This window comes from Fragaria vesca, linkage group LG7 (genome assembly GCF_000184155.1).
Source record: "Fragaria vesca subsp. vesca linkage group LG7, FraVesHawaii_1.0, whole genome shotgun sequence".
Classification (NCBI taxonomy): Eukaryota; Viridiplantae; Streptophyta; class Magnoliopsida; order Rosales; family Rosaceae; genus Fragaria; species Fragaria vesca.
Window position 1 is genome coordinate 626,884 of NC_020497.1, and position 19,734 is coordinate 646,617.

The 19,734-nt window shown below is 37.7% G+C and overlaps 3 protein-coding genes across 3 annotated transcripts; 1 reads left to right on the forward strand and 2 right to left on the reverse strand.

The window, feature by feature from the left end:
* Positions 1–141: 141 nt before the first annotated feature.
* LOC101301039 lies at positions 142–971 on the reverse strand. The gene has a single exon (XM_004306420.1). It carries the CDS (start codon positions 802–804, stop codon positions 427–429), a length of 378 nt encoding a protein of 125 aa, XP_004306468.1. The 5' UTR covers positions 805–971; the 3' UTR covers positions 142–426.
* An 856-nt stretch (positions 972–1,827) lies between these two features.
* LOC101301326 (light-mediated development protein DET1-like) lies at positions 1,828–8,953 on the forward strand. Its single transcript, XM_004306421.1, has 11 exons — positions 1,828–2,055; positions 2,163–2,596; positions 2,688–2,943; positions 5,051–5,155; positions 6,556–6,624; positions 6,802–6,855; positions 7,145–7,228; positions 7,319–7,483; positions 7,651–7,746; positions 8,217–8,316; positions 8,692–8,953. Exons 1-11 carry the CDS (start codon positions 1,984–1,986, stop codon positions 8,829–8,831), a joined length of 1,575 nt encoding a protein of 524 aa, XP_004306469.1. The 5' UTR covers positions 1,828–1,983; the 3' UTR covers positions 8,832–8,953.
* A 1,414-nt stretch (positions 8,954–10,367) lies between these two features.
* LOC101301612 lies at positions 10,368–19,292 on the reverse strand. The gene is made up of 16 exons (XM_004306422.1): positions 19,208–19,292; positions 18,598–18,711; positions 18,359–18,399; positions 17,355–18,129; positions 17,188–17,259; positions 17,004–17,096; positions 16,842–16,921; positions 16,428–16,581; positions 16,203–16,287; positions 16,033–16,124; positions 15,826–15,894; positions 15,449–15,628; positions 14,106–14,298; positions 12,432–13,373; positions 12,133–12,317; positions 10,368–11,671 (listed from the first exon to the last, which is right to left on the reverse strand). Exons 2-16 carry the CDS (start codon positions 18,643–18,645, stop codon positions 11,492–11,494), a joined length of 3,189 nt encoding a protein of 1,062 aa, XP_004306470.1. The 5' UTR covers positions 18,646–18,711; positions 19,208–19,292; the 3' UTR covers positions 10,368–11,491.
* Between the last annotated feature and the right edge of the window lie 442 nt (positions 19,293–19,734).

Consider the following 19,734-nt stretch of genomic DNA (forward strand, 5'->3'; position numbering starts at 1 on the left):
AGCTTGTAAGGGAAGAAGATGAACCTAAAATTGTCAATACATCCCCCTCCTATGGTGTTAAGTGTTAACATTCAGTTTAATAGTTGAATTACTAAAAGCCACTCAATGTGAAGCATCTCGAGCTTAAAGATGCAAGCATATAAAAGAATGACAGAAAAACTTCTTATTATGTGAACTGGTTTGTTTAACGAATGGAATTGCTGACTATACTTTGGACACCAACTAATAAGTGCTATTTATGTGACCTCTTGTGCTTATTACATTTTAGATTGGGTACCTATTGCTAGTTTGTCAGTGATATCCAACTCAGTTTACCAGAAGAAGCAAATACAAAGCCATTGTTACATCACATGACAATGAAATAATACACAGATACAATCTTGATAACCAACATATCAAGACCAACTAAAGGGTATCTGAGAATTCTCACTCTTCTGACTCCTCCACGAAGGCTTCTATTCGAAGAAGTACGAATCCCACTGCAACTCCAACAAGAGTGAGTCCATTCATGATTGCTGCAATCTTGAAAATCTCACCAATTGCATTGCAGGTTGATGAGAGTGCACCTCCACCTCTGCCTTGGTTCTGTGAAGGAGCTCTCAAGGAGCTCACAATGTTGGCAAATGACTGGTCAGTGCACTGAGGAAGGCCAAGAGATGCAACAGTGTTGTGAGCTTTGAGTCCAGAAAAGGAGTTGAGCCCTGAAATGTAGTGGACTCTGTTTGCTGATTTCTTCACAGATTTGGCAACAGTAGCAGTGGTGGTGAACATGGCTGGGGAGAGTGTTGCTGAGGCTGTTGCCATTCTGAAAGGAAGAAACAAGGAGTGCAAGGATTCAGATGTTAGACACTAGAAAGAGATTGAATTTGGTAATCAAAATTTGAAGGAAATGAGGAACCCTTTTTTCCTTTTGTGTAGTGTGTATGTTGGAGAACCAGTGGATTAGAAACCAGTGATAATCCACTGGTGGTCTGTATTACTCTATCTAGTATCTACAAAAGGCAAACAATTCAATTTCTTTGATGTGATGTGTGTAGCAAAACATTTTTGGGCTTGCCCAATTGAGAGCCTACAAATTTCTATCGAATAGAACCACCTAATTAACAACCAAGTTCTAGTATAGTGGTAAGTGTTCTAGCTTGTCACCCCGGTGACCTAGGTTCGATTCCTGACAACGCTCAACCTAGACATTTGGTGGAGTTTTATTTCAACCTATTTTTTGGTTGTTGCAGTGAGGGCCACCTAGTACCTATAGTTCAGTTGTTTTAAATGAATACAATATTAGAACACAACAAAGGGTTCCGTATTTGAGATCAGGGAGGTTTGATGCGAACTATGTGTTGTTTTGAAACACGTAATCATAACGAATTGTCTGGTGCAGTAGCAGAGGAGGATTCAAGTTGTTTTATAGCTGAGTTTGAACTGTTGAATGTATGGACTTGTTCCTATATATGTATCTCTATGGTACTATCACAACTTTTTATTCTGTATGTATATAGCAGCGAGAAAATATATAATAGTCATTCTGATTTGAGGCTAGCACAATTTTTTATTATTTTAATAACACTTTAGTATGTCATTTGGATGTGTTACGATACTTTTGTATTCAACTCATAATATTTTGAACATAATAGAAATTTTCCTGATTCAAAAAAGAAAAAAGAAAAAGAAAAATATAGTAGATAGATTAGATATAGAAAAAAAAAACAAATAAAAGAAAATAGAAAGCGTTAGTGTGATAAACATGTCCAGCTCGGAAAGCTAAAAAGAAAGGAGAAGAGAGAGAATATATATATATATATGGTGCTAAAGCAGTGATCGCGTACCGCCTTGATCTTCATCTTCATCATCTTCTACTCTCTCACACACACACACACAGCCGCCGTGAATGCTGAACATGATTGTTAGGGTTTCGAATTCGCACATTTGAGAGCCCCTCGAATTGACACGCCGACGATTCTCACTCACTCTCTCTCAGTAGTAATGTTCAGAAGCCACAATGTTGTCACCAGAATCTTCGACCGCCAAATCTCATCTCCTCCTCCCGGCGCTGCTGTAAGCTTCTTCTTCTTCTTCTTCTTCTTTCTCGGCTTGAAATTGAGCTGCAGTTGCTTGTGTAGAATAGAAATGCTAATACATAGCGGTTGATTGATTGTTGTTAGGTTCACTATGCTAGGCGGTTTTACGAGAATTTAGTACCGAATTTCACTATATATGAAGTTGATTGCCCGGACCATCTGTTCCGGAAATTCACCGACGACGGTCAGTACCTCATATGTTTCAGTAGAAATCATCAGAAGTTGATTGTTTACAGACCTACCTGGCTTTCCTATTCCTGCAAAGGAGACTGCGCTAGTTCTTGTGATCTTCCTCCCAAAGCCAGGAGGTTCGAGAGCTTCTTTAAACAGCTCTACAGTGTCTCTCTCCCTTCTAGTAGTAATGAGCTTATTTGCAAGGACTTCTTTCTTTACATGGAGAGTAACCGCTACGGGCTATTCGCTACTTCCACTGCTCAGAGTCCTGAACCAACGCCTGTTGGAGGAGGCGCTTTACTCAGTGTCCCATCAATAGAGACCATCACCTTTCACCTCCTGAGGTCGGTTTGGTGTTTGAGAATTTGTGGTGTAAAACACAGTTATTTTTGTTTGAAAGGATCACTTAATGATTGTACTTTCTGTGATGATTAGATTGGAAGATGGAGTTGTACTGGATCAGAGGTCCTTTCACCATGATTTTATCAACCTCGCCCATAATTCGGGTGCCTTTTTGTATGATGATTTGCTGGCTATTGTGTCCCTTCGCTACCAAACACTACACATTCTGCAAATCAGAGACTCCGGCAACCTTGTTGATGTGCGAGCAATTGGGACATATTGTCGTGAAGATGACGAGCTTTTTCTCAACTCACACCTGCAGGTTAGCCACATATATTTCAAGCCTTTGGTGATACTAAGATGAATGGGTTTCGTTATATCTTGTTTAAATTTAGAGAAAAATTTGGATTCTTTGTTTATGGAGAAACTGCTTATCTTTTTCTGAGCTAAAATTAGATTGTTATCCTTTACTCTTTGGTTGCTAATTCAAAGGGGATAAGACATGACCTAAATACCATTTATGGGAGGGTGAACGTGCTAAGGCAAACCCTCAAATTTAAGGTTTGTGGTACTTTCTGAAAGATTACATATTAAGGTTGGTGTGTTGAAACGCTCTAACAGAATGTTTGATCAAACAATTGGGTTTGCTGTAGTTTTTTCTTTTTTTAATAAATGCACAAATGGTATTTAGATAGTAACGGCAAGACAAAATTTACTAAGACAAAATCTACTTTTCTGTAGTCATTATGGTATGTGTGAATTTGCATACATCCTGCTTCAACAGAGTTCCGGTATGAATAGGATAGTATTGAAGGTGATCATTGTCCTTGTATGACTATGACAGTATTAGGGTTTCTCTACCCTGGAGTTGTGGACCACTGTTTTGCAATGAAGTCCTCTTAGGAGTAAGAGTCAGTCTGATGGTGGTTTGATTACCCAGCATAGTGGAGAACTATTCTAGATTTGAAGTCCTCTTACGAGTAAGAAGTTACTCTGGGCTTCCGTAAAGGATATTATTTTCTCTAATCATGCTATGCCCTCTCATGGAAGCAGTTGCATGATGGAGATGTCAGATATTGAAATGCTTGAAAAGAAAACTTTCAAAAAGGATGAAAATGCAAAACATAACCATAGCTCTTACTGTTACCCTAGAATGTAGAGAATGCTTGGGTAGTTTAGTTTTAAAATTTTGTGTGACTAAAGTCCTTGTTTCAAACTATTATCTAGAGAAAATCAATATAAGTATACCATGTATCAGCTCTACTTCTTGCTTGACTGTAATGTCTACTGCTGTTATACCGGCTGTAAGAGTGGTTAATACAGTATAATCTTGTTGTTTTGTTTTAGTTCTTAAAGATGAGCTGCTATGCCTTTAGCTGTAGCTGCTCTCTTTTCTTTTAAAGTGGACTCCTTGTCCGCCTTGTTCTTTGCTTTTGTCTCAATAAAAAGCTGTTTCTTCTTAGAAAAGAGAAAAAAAAGTGGTTAATACAGTAATATATGCAACTATCCTTGCCCTAGTTCTGAAGACTTTGGATTCCTTGAAGATCAGCTATAGAAAGCTTGTATAAAGTCCAAGGTCCTGGCTAATACTTTATATTGTTTTCTCCCATTGTGTGCCACTAGCTAAGTTGCTAGATTTCAGGTTGGAGTTTATTCTTAAAGAAGTTTAGCAGACCCCAAAACTGTGTAGCCTTCCACTTTTGCACCTTTGATAGAAGATTGTTTGTTGTATCCATTGCAGGTTGACCGATGGATTTGGAAACTTGAATCTTCTATATCGTTCTTTTGCGAATCCTATTTAGTTGGCTAATTAGGAGCTGTTTTTGACCCTTTTCTCAATCCACCTTAGATTCTGCTTGGTAGAAATTATCTGGTCCCAAAGGAGGATCATTATTTGATTTATATTATGTAAGAGGGAACACTAAACAGTGATCATTCTTCTTTATTCCTTTTAGTTTTTCTTGAGAGTCATGGGGAACATGATCATGGATATTACATTTCGGATGGAGAAACAGTGTCTTTTGTAATGAAAATGTATAAAGAAAATGTGTTTAGGAAAATTAGTGGAACAGATTTGTTTTGGAGCGGTAAATCCTTTGTTTTATGGGTTTTGTCAACATTGGTCTCTCTGCATCTACAGATGTTCGTAATTCTTCAGGGGTTATAAGGAATTGCAGCTTGCTGAATTCTTTGTGGAATTTCTGTTTGTTCAGTAATTAATTATGCAATGGATGATGTTCTTCTCTAATTATATTTATCTGGACATTTTGTTGTATTTTCCAAAGTTTATGTACCGGAACTATTCTTATACATAGAGAGATATATTCTAAACATCTAGTAACAAGTATAAAATTTCTCTTTCATTTTCTTCATCTTATTCACCAACTTTGGGAATTAGATACATCGTCTAATGTTTGGTATGTGGACCACTTGATTGACCCCTATCTTCGTTGCAGAATATTAATGAAACAACAGTCGGTTGCTTTCATAGTGGCCTCAAACAGCGGTTGCTTTCTTTCATATTTAGAGGAATGTGGAATGAAGAAACGGATCCGACATTGGTTGGTTATCTCTATCAATCTTTTTTGTATTTTTAATTTTCCTTTAAGCTTCATGACATTGTAGGCATATTTATGGCTTTGTATATTTTAAAGAGGCTCTATGAGCTTAGTGCTTCTACAACTCTATGTTGATAGAGCCTCCTTAGCTGTCGTGTTTTCTCTCCATATATATAGATCTAGGTCCATATATAATCACCCTGATTCAAAAAATAATAATCACCCTGATTCTGATATAGCACCTGGGAGGGTTTCCTCTTAACTTAGTCATGCCTCTTTTCACAGTTTCCTTGGTCCTACTAATATTAGGTCGTTTTTAGGTGGTTTTTATTGGTCCTGAAGCCAAAGCAGATATGGCTAGATAATACTGATGGAATTTCCTATTGGAGCTTGGGGCCCTTTAGCCTACACTCATTGATACCTTATTTTGTGATTGCTTTCCTTTTGGCTGCAACATATGACCTTGGCATATCTTATGTTGATATCTTACATGTTATCAGTGTTTCCTGAATCTTTTAAATAATCAATATATGGTTTTTGATTGGCAATGGCGTGTTCCTGGCTATGTAAATAAGGTATGCTTTTTGCGTGAAACTAAATAAGTAGGAATGTGTGCATAAAACATAAGGTGTCAAGATTAAATAGATAGTCAATTCTAGGTATGCCATATAAGTATATCATACATATGCACCTGGGTATGGATGTTCAAAGTAGTTATTTACACATTTAGTAACTAGTACAAAGTTCTTTTCTGTATGGTTTGAGTAAGCTAGCTTAACTTGAAAGTTGAAACATATGGATGCAGGACAAAGGAACAGTTGGTGAGAATAGGATTGTGGTGGGTGGGGGAATGTTGAGAGAATAATAAATCAGAAAGGTTTTAGAAGAAACAGAAGTGTGGTTTCAGCTGTGGAATGGAAAAATAGAACAGAGGTTTGAGGAGAAAATTCAGCCACCAAGCCTATCAATAAACCTTGAGTTTCCTTCATCCCAATCTAATTTGGGTTACAATAGGTGTCCCTGTGTATAGGCTTACAATACATAACCCTTACTCCTACAATACCAGAAGACTCAAATATAGACTTATTGATAAAGTCCAAAACAGACTCTAATAGACATAAAGACATGCTCAAGACCCTTACTTAAATAGACTCTTAAAGCATGACTCATACTCTTCATCAAACTGAAAATGACTCTTGCAAGACCCTTAACCTGCCAGACTTTACTTTGGACCAAATAAGGCTGGCTTAGTCTTAGCTTCCAAAAAAGATATATCTTTTCTAACAAAGTGGTGGCTGCTGCAATGCGTTTATATGTTCTTCTTGCCAATGTCCATTACCAATCAGCCTTTTGAAGCATATATCTTCAATTCAGTTAACTAATAGATCACTTTTTTACTCTAGAGGGTCCAAGGCCTGAAGAAGAAGTTCTATTTCCATTTCCAAGACTATGTTGACTTGATTATCTGGAAGGTAGGGCCTGCTGATTTTTTACTTCTTTCTTTAAATGCAAAACATCTCTTTATTATGCTTTGAGAAGTCTGAACTCGCTTTCATAATTTTGTTTCACTGCTCTATATAACAGGAAAATTTGATAATGCGCATCCAATATGACATGTAACAAGTTGTTTATACACAACTCTTGGACAGGTACAATTCTTGGACCGGCACCACCTGCTAATAAAGTTTGGTAGTGTAGAGGGAGTGGTGAGATCTTCTTTCTAGCATTCAGTTCATCATCATCGTAGGTCTAGGAAATAGAAGTTTAATGTTTTGAAATTCTTCTTTGATTATAATGTCATATACTCCCTCTGCAATGGGGTCAATTTGGGTAAAGGGATCAATTGCTGTAGGATATTGATCCTTTATGCTTTCTAGAATCAGTCACCCATTCATTTTAGTATCCAAAATGTGGGTGTTCTTGCATTTGCCTGTCGCGCTTTGTGCAATCAGAATACTTGACTAATTGATTTATTAGTGTTTATAACTGAAGCAGGTATCACGTAATACTGATCTCCACCCAGCCTTTTTTGCGGTATATAACATGGAGACGACGGAAATTGTAGCTTTTTATCAGGTTACTTTCAGTGACAATTGTTTTCCTTTTTCTTTCTTATATCTGTATTTGTTGAAAGACGACCTGATGTATTTGACAATTTACTTGTAGAATTCAGCAGATGAGCTTTATCTCTTGTTTGAGCAGTTCTATGATCACTTCCAAGCAACATCGAGAAATTCATATACAATGAATTTCGTGTCATCTCACTCAAATAACATGCATGCTCGGGAGCAACTGAGATGTGTCAAAAATAAAGCAAGTAGTTCTTTGCAGGTGAAGTTTCCCCATTCGAAATAGTGATTTGCATATCATAAATAGGCATGGCTAAAAATTAGTCTGCCATCATTAAGGCTTGATAAATTTATTTATGTATATAATGGTTGCATGGGTATTCACATGTTTTCCCGGACCTCACATCTAATCAGCTGATGAACCTGCAGTTTGTGAAGAAGATGCTAGCTTCTTTGCCTTCTAATTGTCAATCGCAGAGTCCTTCTCCCTACTTTGATCAATCTCTTTTTCGATTTGATGAAAAGGTTCGATTCTGAAACAAAGTCTTTTGATTGTGTCTGCTGCTGCTTCTTTTTTCCTTCTCTTTTCCTGTTTTTAATAGGAACAAATTCATAAAACTTATGAAGACAAATTTCTGGAAGAATGGTCATTGTTTTAAATTGAAGAGAAAGATCAGTTGTTAATGCTGCCGAGATCTTCAGCAAAATAAACCTATGAGAGATAACTTGACCAAATAGACGTTAATATTTGTGACAAATTTTAAGGCCTAAATTAAATTTGGTAGTGATCTATACCTTGCATCACAGTCTCACAGTATGTCCAAATAAACCTTGCATCACAGTCTCACAGTATGTCCAAATAAATAAAAATTGTAAACTCAAAGACGGTAGAACTAGATATTTAAGAATCAAAGAAAACATACGTAAACACAGCCATACTGATTGTAATAGTTATGTGTGTAATACAAGGCAGATTCTGATGTTTGACTTAACAGTTAATTTCTGCAACTGATCGGCATAGGCAGTCAACAGATCATCCTATCAAGTTCATCTTAAGAAGGCAACCATATACCCTCAAATTTAAGATTAAACCAGGTACTTGTCATTTACCCATAACATTGTCTAATATGTGGCATACATTTGTACATTTACTGGCATTTTGTGTTGCAAGGATGATCGAACAGGGATGCTTAAACATGTACTACTAGATATTGAGGTTATTGTGTTGCAGACCCAAAAGAGTGGTGTATCTCATATTAAAGTACTTTGTAGTCAGCGTTCAAGGTCTCTTATATTAAAAGTACAAAAGGAATCATAATATTTTTCAGTCAAGCTTGTGTTGGTAATCGTGAGGAAATTTTACATCATTCAGTTATGGATATTTTGAATAGTTTGCCTTACTGAGGTTTGCTCAAGTTTTAGTTATTAACTACTTGAAGTAGACAATTTTGATTTTGGTATATTCAACAGGTCCAGAAGCTGGTTGCATAGACAGCAGGACGAAAAAGATATCTTCATTCCTCTTTCATCCATTTTTGCCTCTTGCTCTCTCCATTCAGCATACCTTATACTTGCAGCCAGCAGTTGTGAACATTCACTTCCGGAGATAAATATTTTCATAGCATGGTTTTTTTTTGTTACCGACAACTGGTCACCCTAGAGTCGAATTCAGGGGATCAAACTCACAAAGGGAAGATTTATGTCATTAAACCAAATGGTCATGTTATATTTGCTTAAAAAATCTCCCTCCTGAGCAGCCTGTTGTAAAATTAATGTAATTAAAATAGTGATAATTGTATATTTAGTAATTTGAATCTGATTCTGTACAATATGATATTACCTGTGACATTTATTTTCATTAAAAAGAAAAAAAAAACTAGATAAGAACCTGCAAAGTTCCTAGTCTTAATCGGTGAACTTGTCAATTTTCTAGCTTCTCTGCATTTAGGAGTTCCTCTACCCCTTCAAAGTTTTCAGAGTCGTAGTAAGATGTTAAGCGTTCTTGGGTTAGGGTTTGGGTTCTGCAACAGTTTCTGTTCCATGGCAACTGTTGCTAAAATTTCAAAAAAAGTGGCAACTATTGCTAACATCACAGCGCATTTAGCTTGGGCGCTGTATTGGCAATCTGGGCAATCTTTGAGCCAAGGGATTGGAGTTTCTTAACAGAACTCCATATAGTCGATTCATACAAATGTTCAGTAGACTGGGAATGGTTTCAGAAATAGTTCCCAAGCTCGCTAAATAGCATCAAACAAGCCCCAATTCATCATCGAGAAGACGAGAACAGAGCCACATCACAAGGCATGACTTGAGCATAACGTTAGGCCGTTAGCATCGGACCTTAAACTTACGCCCTATTGCGCACCGGAAAAATTAACTACACCCCTTTCCCTGGCAATGAAACCATGCAATTTTCCAACTTGTTGATTACTCTACTGGTGCATTTCTACATGATAGATTCACAGTGCTAGAAATAATGGATAGGGAAACTATAGTTTGCATGAGATCATGCCTATTACTTTGATAGGATGACTGGCTGCTTTGCAAGCCACAGTACCGTGTCATATACTAGAATCCGATACTGATTCCAACAACAACGAAAACAACTCTTTAAGACATGTTTCAGACCGATAGAGAAGGGCGAAAGCAGGTTAGACATCATCTTCTGACACAGTTTCCTTTCTAGCTAGATGTTAAGCATTCCAGAACACAAATTGGTGGAAGCCATTTACTATCTAATAAGACATGCTGAGAGAGAACATATTCTATTTTTAAGTGCCTCAGAATAGGGGGTAGATTGATAAGAAAATTTGAGTACTGGAAAACATGAACACCAAGATATACTTTCAAAGTTCCAATTCATATTTGCAACCAAAGATTTACTGAAGTATCAAACTAACTAGGAAACCATCTTCATCATAACGAGGAAATATGTGACAGCTATCTCTAGTTCTCTACCATAATAAGGAAAATACATGACTGAGGATACACCCCTAATTACAAGCTTACTGTTCATAACTTGTGCATGCTAGCTAGCTGATCCTCCCGCCGCCTTCCCTTTGGCCAATCTGTTTTGCACATCGATCAATTCTGTTCTCTGGCCATTTGGCAATCTCTATATACAACAGCTTCAAAGGAGTTACTGTATATATCTAACATTTTGGCTTCTCGATTACCTATATATTTCACTGCTTCTGTGTCCCCCATGGCCATGATGGTGCGTGAAGGTATATTCATTTGTCCCATTTTACAAACACTAATAATACTAGTGTCAAGATGCATGAATTACTTTTAACTACATTCTACATATTCCACATGAAAAAACACTAATTCCGTCAGCTCCACAAATATAAGACCAAACATTTTTCTAGTTCAGTCGACACAAATGTTCTTTTCCGTCGGTCGGGTAATATGTTTTACTCTAACTCACATTCGAAGAGAACACTCCTTAATCTTTACAGCAAATGTTGACAAGATTATGGGGCAAGGACATGGCAAAAGTAAGGGAGCGGATCCCAAATGTTCCAGCTCAAAAGTGGAAAGGAGGGTAGCGAATGTATGGGATGCAGCATTATCTTGTTAACTCCCTTACTTCCCAGTCCTTACTAGACCATTATCTTGCTTCTTTCTTTGAGAAGATACCATTATCTTGCTTCTGATACAAAGGACTTCTAATAGTAAACGAGAGTCCTCCCTAAACTGCTTTGCAAACTTCAATGTCACAAGAAATGGGTGATCAGCAAAGCATGTCAAGCTACATGAGAGCTTCCACATTCTTGGACGCAGTTGAGATGCAGCCAGAGTCCCCAAGTCTCGATCTGAAAGGCTCCATTTCGTGGATGCCAACATTATTGGGAAGGTCTGTCGAGTGATGATTGACACCGCACCAAAACACAAGAGCCCTAGCAAGTTGCAAGAAGAAGAGACTGAACCCTGTGATCAATGTCAATGGGCACAAGTTGTTGGTGGGTTAGAAACCTGTGATCAATGAGCGCTGTTCTCACAGTCCCGGTCCTACTCTATTTAGTCATGGAGAAACACGTTAATTTTCCCATTACTCCGATAGATTTTGAAGGTTGATTCTAAAGACTTCTGTTAAAAATTGGGAAGTTTAACAACTGCTGTTTTTTTTTTTACAAGAGAGGACAGCACCCACTAGACCTCTAATGTGAAGGTGAAGCATGGGCAAGAATCAAATCCACTCCCATCCCAGAGTCCAATCATCTTCCCTGATTAGAATAAGATCAACTCTTCTCTTTAACCTTCTTACCTAAGACATCTCCCGGAACCTAGCCAGTGCCTTCTTGTGAATGAGAGTTTTATAACTATCTCCAGCCTGAGCCTCGAGGGCAGGATCTAACTTCTTCTGTTGACTCCCAAGTCCGGCTCTCCTTTCCACACTCTGAGCCTGCACCGGTTCTACCATTCCACTCCCATCTCTCCCTAAACCCTGTAATCAGAACAATAAGAAAGCAAGAGAAAATATGAGTTACAAACCTGCTACATATGCATCAACTAGTGAGGTCGTATTCAGACAACCAAAAAAAACCTGTGAAATTGTATAACAAGAAAAGTAGTGCTAATTTATGCCATTTTTCCTGTTGGAGAAAATAAAGACACATCATCTAGGTCTAGGTTGGTAGATCCGTGAAATTGATCATCATTCCTCTACTTAATATATAATATATGTATTAATATAACCGGATTCACTCTTTGGCCAGTAAAAGAAATTAGACCGCAGTTTAAATCATTCAACTGGACTCAACAACAATTCATTCTTCAAAACATTTAAACAAAAGATAGAATTCTACATTCATCAATCTACAGCAATTTAGAGATTTGGGAAATCTTCGTTAAGTTCGAGTTTAGAGGTTCTTAGTCATGTTTTAAGAAAGCAAAAGGAGTTCATACCAAGCCTTCGTGCCAGCCCATGCTGCGAAGCATCTTGTTGCCCACATTGCTCTCATCAATAGCTTTATCGGCTGTAATTACCTCGTAACTGTCAATGGCAGCATCTCCAGTAGCACGTCCTCCACCAACACCAGGGGGGAAAGGCATTGAATCAAAAGAACCCTTCCTCAATGCCAAGTCTCGACCTTCACATCAAAAAATAAGAAGCATAGAGAATTCTTAAAAGTCCTTTAAAATATTTATAACAAGAAACGCACAAAAAACAGGGAACCATAAAATACAATCTTAAAATAGCTTACTTGACTCCCCAAAACCATGTTCAGGCAAATCATCTCCAAAAGAAGATGACGAGCCATACAAGCTCCTCCTTTCAGCAGCACGATCCCTGTATCCAGTTTGAGGTTCTTTATGAGCAGAAGCTGGCATTTCGGAAAATCGTCTCCTGCCACTCCCAGCACCCACAGGTGGTGTATAAGAACCTAATGCAGATGCATCAGTTCTGAAGGGTGTCAAAGCTGGAGAGATATCTGCATCTGTTGGTGCAGAAGAACCTGCTATGAATGCAGCAGAAGTTGAAGGTGTGGAAACTCCGCCAGATGCTGAAAGGGATGTATCTGATTTAACCACAGTTCTTCCAGATCCCCTTATCACTCCCCTTAGTGTCCCCCCTATACTGTTGCTCACAGGCCTTGGCATGACTGAAGACTCTAAACTGAGAGTATCTGCAGTAGTAACAGTGGCAGTAACCCCTGAAGTCAACATAGTATTCTCATTTTTGGTTGGCACATCAATTTTAGACTTTGTCTTTGTAGATGGAACAGAAGAAACAGGTCTATCTATGGCTGGTGCACTTTGCTGGTTATCATCCAGAGCTACACGAGTTACTTGCCCTTCATGACTCCTCTGTTTCCACATGGTCAATACATTACTCATTTTCTTCTTGTTAGCCAAAATACTGCTCTTTGAAGCCAACTTGATCTCTTTGGACTTTTCCTTTTCTTTTTTCTCTGCAGCTATTGCTGCTGTTGCAGCAGCCTGGACTGCATCGGGTAGCGATGCAGCTGAGGTTGTAGCCGGTGCAGAGATGACTACTTTTTTTACACTTGAACCATCTGAAGCCTTCGAAAGCTGAGATTGATTAGCAGATTCTTTGATGCCATTCTGATCAGTGCAAGGGATGTATTGCAGAGTTTGGTGATCATAAGAATACCAAATCCCGTTGTTACCGTCATAATAAAGACCTACATTAAAAAAATTCCCAAGATTTAATAAACCATGGATAAAAAATAAAATAAAAACTGTTTGAGCTAACTAAGAGAGATAAAGAGACTTGGATGAGGGAAAGAAAACTGAAACTCTGACAGCAAACTTGGATTGGATCAGAATTGGGGTAGGAAATTGGACACCGTGCAGAATAATTAATAAATAATAAATGAGAATGTAGATTAATCTCAACATACAAATTCACAACACTTAAACCAAGAAAATTATAAGTGTTAGATAAATGTTGGGGCTCCAAGTTCTTTTGGTTGTCAAACAGAAATCTTTCTAATTATACTATAGGCAAGAAGCTGCAGCTTATCATCTAATTCTCCACTGCCTTTAAAGGACCCTCAATATACCCTGGATCAAACATAACGAAGCTTCAAGGCCACTAGGAACAGCATACTTGACAGGAAAACAGAGTAACAGAAACATTTTCACTCGACTTCCTCAAAAATATCCATAAGAATCTTCAACAGAAAGGAACATTCCATGAATAAAACCCATAGTGAATCCTCCAAAATGTTTTGCATAAATAAAATAGAAGATTAAAAAGAACAATTAAAAAAACAAAATTTAGTTCAACAATGTTTTTGTACCTTAAACAGCCTTTGCACATAAACAGAATACAAAAAACACAGTTTGATTTTCAAACAGTTGATTGACACGTAATGGAGCAAGTGGATTTCAAAGAACTTAAACAAATTAACCTGTATTTCCGTCATAGTAGAACCCGGAAGAGGCGTCGTAGTAGTAACCGGATGCCTCATCCCATACAAAACCAGATTGTGGCGCCAAACCATCATTTTGTAGTTTCAAGTCCCCACCACTTTGCTCCTTCCCTCCCGTGGATTGTTTGTCATCTGGATTATATTCCTTTGGTGCCCATCCAACAGCATCATACTAGAAGGAAGAGGATACAACTTCAATTCAGTATAAAGTGAATTATACAACAGAAAAAACAAGACAGCAAAGTGACGTGCTCAACAAATGTAACCGGTAAGCAATCCTATTAAACTGTACATTACTTGGTTGACTAATAGCCTTGGAGGAACAATCTATTTGCACAAATACAATACCTCTCAGGCTTACTCGATTACTTCACTCACATGAGAGTGCTCCCTAAATATTATTTTCTTTGTTAAGGAAAAACAAATTATACTAAGTGCACCTAAACTGAAGCCTGCACTTTCAAAGACTTAGCCCGTCAATAAGTTATCAAAGTGTAACAAATTTAGAGTTAGAGCCTCATTTGGAGTCAAAATATCAATTTGACTGCCACACTACTTTCTGAAGCAGTGTGTTATTTTGCTTCAGCATAGTGCTCAACATCAGAATAAAGTTATAGTGTCGTCTTCATGTTTTCTAATAATAATTATCAATCGATAGTTCAACAAGTACTCTACATAGATATTATTTATAAGAAAGGGTGACTATTCAAAAAGTATAAATGAAACGTACATCAATGTCTACAAATGCAACAGAGCTGAAATAGCCTCTAGATAGTCTACAAGTTCAGTTGACTTCCTACCACAAATCTAAATAAAAAATATCTAAGCTACAAACATTTTTTTTTCCGAAATGAAAACCCAATCAGCAAGAATACGAAGGAAAATTATCTAAACTTTAGCAGAAACGGAAGCCCCTAAACTACCTCCTCTTCCTTATTATCTTCGAAATTTGTAGCATGTCTCTTTAGTCATCATCCAACTTAACCAAAAGAAGGCCAATTGCAAGTTTCCACTGAACTTTAGCCATAACACTTCTCACTAAAAGCACAATAATTAAAAAAATGTACTATATATTGAATTACTGATATAATTACTCTCATCTTATATTCTGGAAATTTAAGCAGACGTAATATATGTATCTACAATACATGTGATGAAAAAAAAAACATTGTTAACTCCCTTAGATGTCAGGCTAAACATATATTAGCTGGTCCATTATTCTATAACAGCTACGCTGCCTCGTGATCAAATAACTTTATAAATAAAATGAAATAAGCCAAGAAGTGGCAAACACGACAGCCCAGTAAATTGTATAAACTAACCTGTTGAGCAAATGTTGCTGCCTCAATTGCAGCAGCTGCCAAGCTGCTTGACTGTGAAGTTCCCGACATGCCTGATCCTGGACCAAGAATGCTTTTTGCATATGCTACTCTTAAAATCTGCCCATTCCTTTCAAGTGGTGTTCCATTTGTTGCTTCAAGAGCTTTTGTAGCATCTTCCACCTGAAAAATATAGGGTTGTAGCTTAAACGACATAATCATTGAAAAGAACTCAGAGAAAATCTTCATCTCTTCCCATATAAGAATTCAACTGGACAGAGGAACAGGTCCCTTAGGGTTAACAGAGATTCGAGACTGTACATACAAAATATCAATACTGAACCTACAGAGTTGATCAGCATACTAAAAGTTGGACATACCGAATGGAAATGCACAAACGCAAATCCCCGTGAAACATGAGTGAATTTGTCTCTGACAAGACGAAGATCCTGCAAGATAATACCCATCAATATACATTCCATGCGCATGCTTCACAGGAAAATAAAATATTCCTTGATTTAACTTCTCCAGAATGTAAGTTTGACAAGTAAATATATGTAATACACACATTTGTTCAGCATTCGTACCTTGATAGGAGCATGTTTAGAAAACTCATAGCGAAGCATTTCCTCATCAGCATTTTCATCCAGTCCACGAACAACCAAAACATGAGTAGGACCTGATTGCATTCATAATTAGTGGAGTGCAAAACAAATATACACAACTATGCCAGCTGAAAGCAAGTAGGTAAACCAACCAGCCTCTGATCCTTTCTTTCCTGTCATTTGATTGGATAAAGATATATCTGCTGCGGGAGCATCCTCAGTTCGTGCCTCATTACACTGCAATTGAAGAGAGAACAATATATAAATTAAAAACCGGTGTCATAATTATAACATAACCGATTGACATCTGAGCAGTCCCATAAGAAGCATCGGGTAGGGACTTGATCAGCATAAATCACAAGAATATATATAAAAACCTGAAAGCAGGATGTCCGTCGTGCAAAATTAACATATCCACAGCTAATACACATCCAATCAGATGGCACTGTGATGCTTTTATGGTTCGCATGGCCAGATTTCCCAGCATTGTCCTGGCCAAAAGATCCACCTGCACCCCCAGTCGGCTTGCTGCTGCAACAAAACAGTTGAGACAGAAATAAGTCCAATAGCAGCAAAACAGTAGATATATGTATATACATATACACATACACATAACATGGTAGAGAGAATATATATGACCAGTTGTTGGTGATAGTTGTAAAACAACTAACATCAGGATTTGACAACCTAATCCATAATAATTCCTCAATATATCTACAAGGGAAATACTACCTTTATGAATACCAAAATTCAATGTAGACTAACATATGAAGTACAGTCAAGAATGATACCTGTACTCAAAAAAAAGTTTCCTCCCATCCACGACATGCCCATTGTCCCCAAGTTTGTCCATCATAATTCGTGCTGCTCCCTGTTCAAGAAACACAATGTCCATTGTCAATTTTTAGTTCAAAGAAATTATAAAGCATGTCCAGATAAAGAGAGATAGATACCACGGAAGGGAAATCAATAAATGCAAATCCACGGGAAATGCCGGAATTACGTTCTTTGATCACACGGACATGACGAAGAGGTCCCCATTCAGCCTGATAGATAATTCAACTTGCAGTGTTATCAAGAAAATAGATAGAAGTTGAACTGTACATTTCATAGCCAAAACATCAAATGACACATTACAAGGATCTGGTATAGATCTTCCTCAGTAGTCTTCTGTGAAAGACCCTTCACAACAATAGTTGCAGATGGGGCCTGCAAAAAACAATATCATACTTAAGAAGTTGTCAAAATAAGAAAAATGAAAAACACCAGAGGGAGATAGGTTCAATGCAGACATCAAAACATACCACAGAATGATGTTCTCTCTGGCGTCTCTCATCCCTGTCTCTTCGTTTATCGGTCCTCTCATACCGTCCATCATCATAGCTGTCCTCTCGATGACTTCGGCCATGGCTTCGACTTCTAGGTGATCTTGATCTGGGACGATCATCATGCCCACGAGATCGGGACCGAGATCTAGAACGCTCATGCCTTCTATATGGACTTGTTTCTCTTTCCCTACTTACGCACTTCTTGTCACGCTCACGGTCACGAGATTCACGACGCCTCCAGCTGCCCTCTCTCCTACTACTTCTGTCATAATCAGAATCATAACTATGTGGACCATAGTCATAATCTCTCTCACGACTGTCCCCCCGGGTCTTATGGGTAATACCGGACCTATAGTCGAAATCATCATATGCATAATCATCACGATCACGTCCCCCAATCCTTGAAGTCCTCTCAAACCCAGGATCACGATAGGTGTCAACACTGTGATAGCCATCTCGTAATTTATCAAATTCCTGAAATGTATCGATCTCGTGATCACGGAGGTTATCCATCTCATGATATGAATCCATGAACTGTTTATCATGTCTCCTAGGTTCCCTATCAACTGGAAATTCATCTTCATAACTTCTCCTTCTTGAATGTGGCCATATACCAACACCAACAGCATGAGGTGGTGGTGGGTAGTTATCCCTATCCAGGGCATCACGGTGGAATGTGTTTCTTGGATAAACATTGTCCCTTGAGTATCTTTCGTCTATAAACCTCCTCTCATCATATGAACCACCAACCCTGCCATTAGGGGGAAAAAAAGTTTACAATAGAACAAGAGGAAAGGACAAAATGTAACAAACACTCCATATATTAAAATACATCACAATATTAAAACAAGCTTCAAAGAGTGTCACTACTATTTAGAATTTTTTTAATCAGCATAACAAACAAATTCCAGATCTATTTCTTATTATGAGCTCTAAATCGCCTCAGTGAAAATGAAAACGCAAAAGTCAATTGCACTCACCGAAAGTTTGGCTCGTGAACTGCACCATAACCCTCCGGAGCCTGTGGATTCAAGAGAATAAGGTTATGTCAGCAAGAGATCAATGATGATAGGCAAATCCAGTGAGTCCATATCCTTATTGCCCCACAGCTCTCTCATTTTTCTCCCAAAAAAAATGGTACAGTCAGATTGGACCCTAATAAATTCTTGAATTTATCATCCCATATAGGTGATTTTATTAAGGAGGAAACCACAATTACGCTGTTATTATCCCATCCTTGCTGAAGACCGTAGCGACCGGAATCCATATCTCTCAAGCAAAACCAGACAAAGCTCCCCGAAGACGGTATCGCTCGGAATTCAGATACCTTTTCCTGTAATATAATTCACAAACACACATCATACACAGTTACGCCCTTGATGAACCCAATAACGAATAATTCCCATGACTATGACCTTCTCGGCCTCCCCTTTCACAACTCACAACCTGAACAACCAAAATCCTAAATTCTCCTAGCAGGCATCATCATCATCACCTTATAATCAATAGTATCCAATCAAAAATAATAAACAGCATTCAAATTGGTCGATAACGAAGAATAACCGAGCTGCATAATCCCTAAGTCAAAATCTAAATCAGCTAAAACCTAAAAAACTAAACTACAATCGAAGCTATCAGAAACTGTTCAACGTGTGAAAACGCAGGCATGAACGAATTGAAAACAAGCAAACAATGCGATGAAACCTCAACGAATCCAATTCCGATAGTGATTACCGGTGGAAAAATTGAATTTGGTTTTGAGACGATTGAAAAATCCAAGCTAGCAGCAAAGGAAGAGGAAGAGGGAGAGGAACAGAACGAAGACGTACCGGAGATCGTGCTAGGGTTTCAGATCTCAGACCACACTTGGCGGGCGCTCTCTCTCTCTCTTTCTTCGTCGTTCGTCTCCTCACTTTGTTCGACGCTGTTTCAAAACAATCATGAAAAAATGCTAACCTTACGGTCTCTAATTTTTATTTTTTATTTATTTTTTTTATTTTTTATTTTTTATTTTTTAGTTTACCGAGGTTTGGCCGAACATCATTTTAATTCTCATACTCTTAATTTTAAAAATTTACCCCATTAAGTTCTCATTCTCTAAATTTTGTATTTTTAGATGTTAAAATGAGCTATAAAGTCAAAATTAACGTCCAAATTAGACCGAATTTTAACAATTAGACATGATTTATAAAATTTAAAGCTTTAGGGGGTAAATTTTTAAAATTAAGAAAACATGGACTAAATAAAGTTAACCCCAAACCTTTCCTATGATTCATTGTTAGATTATTATTGTGATTGTGTTAGGTACGGATTCCTATATAAGCTCTATCATGCCTTGTATTAGAAATAATCATTC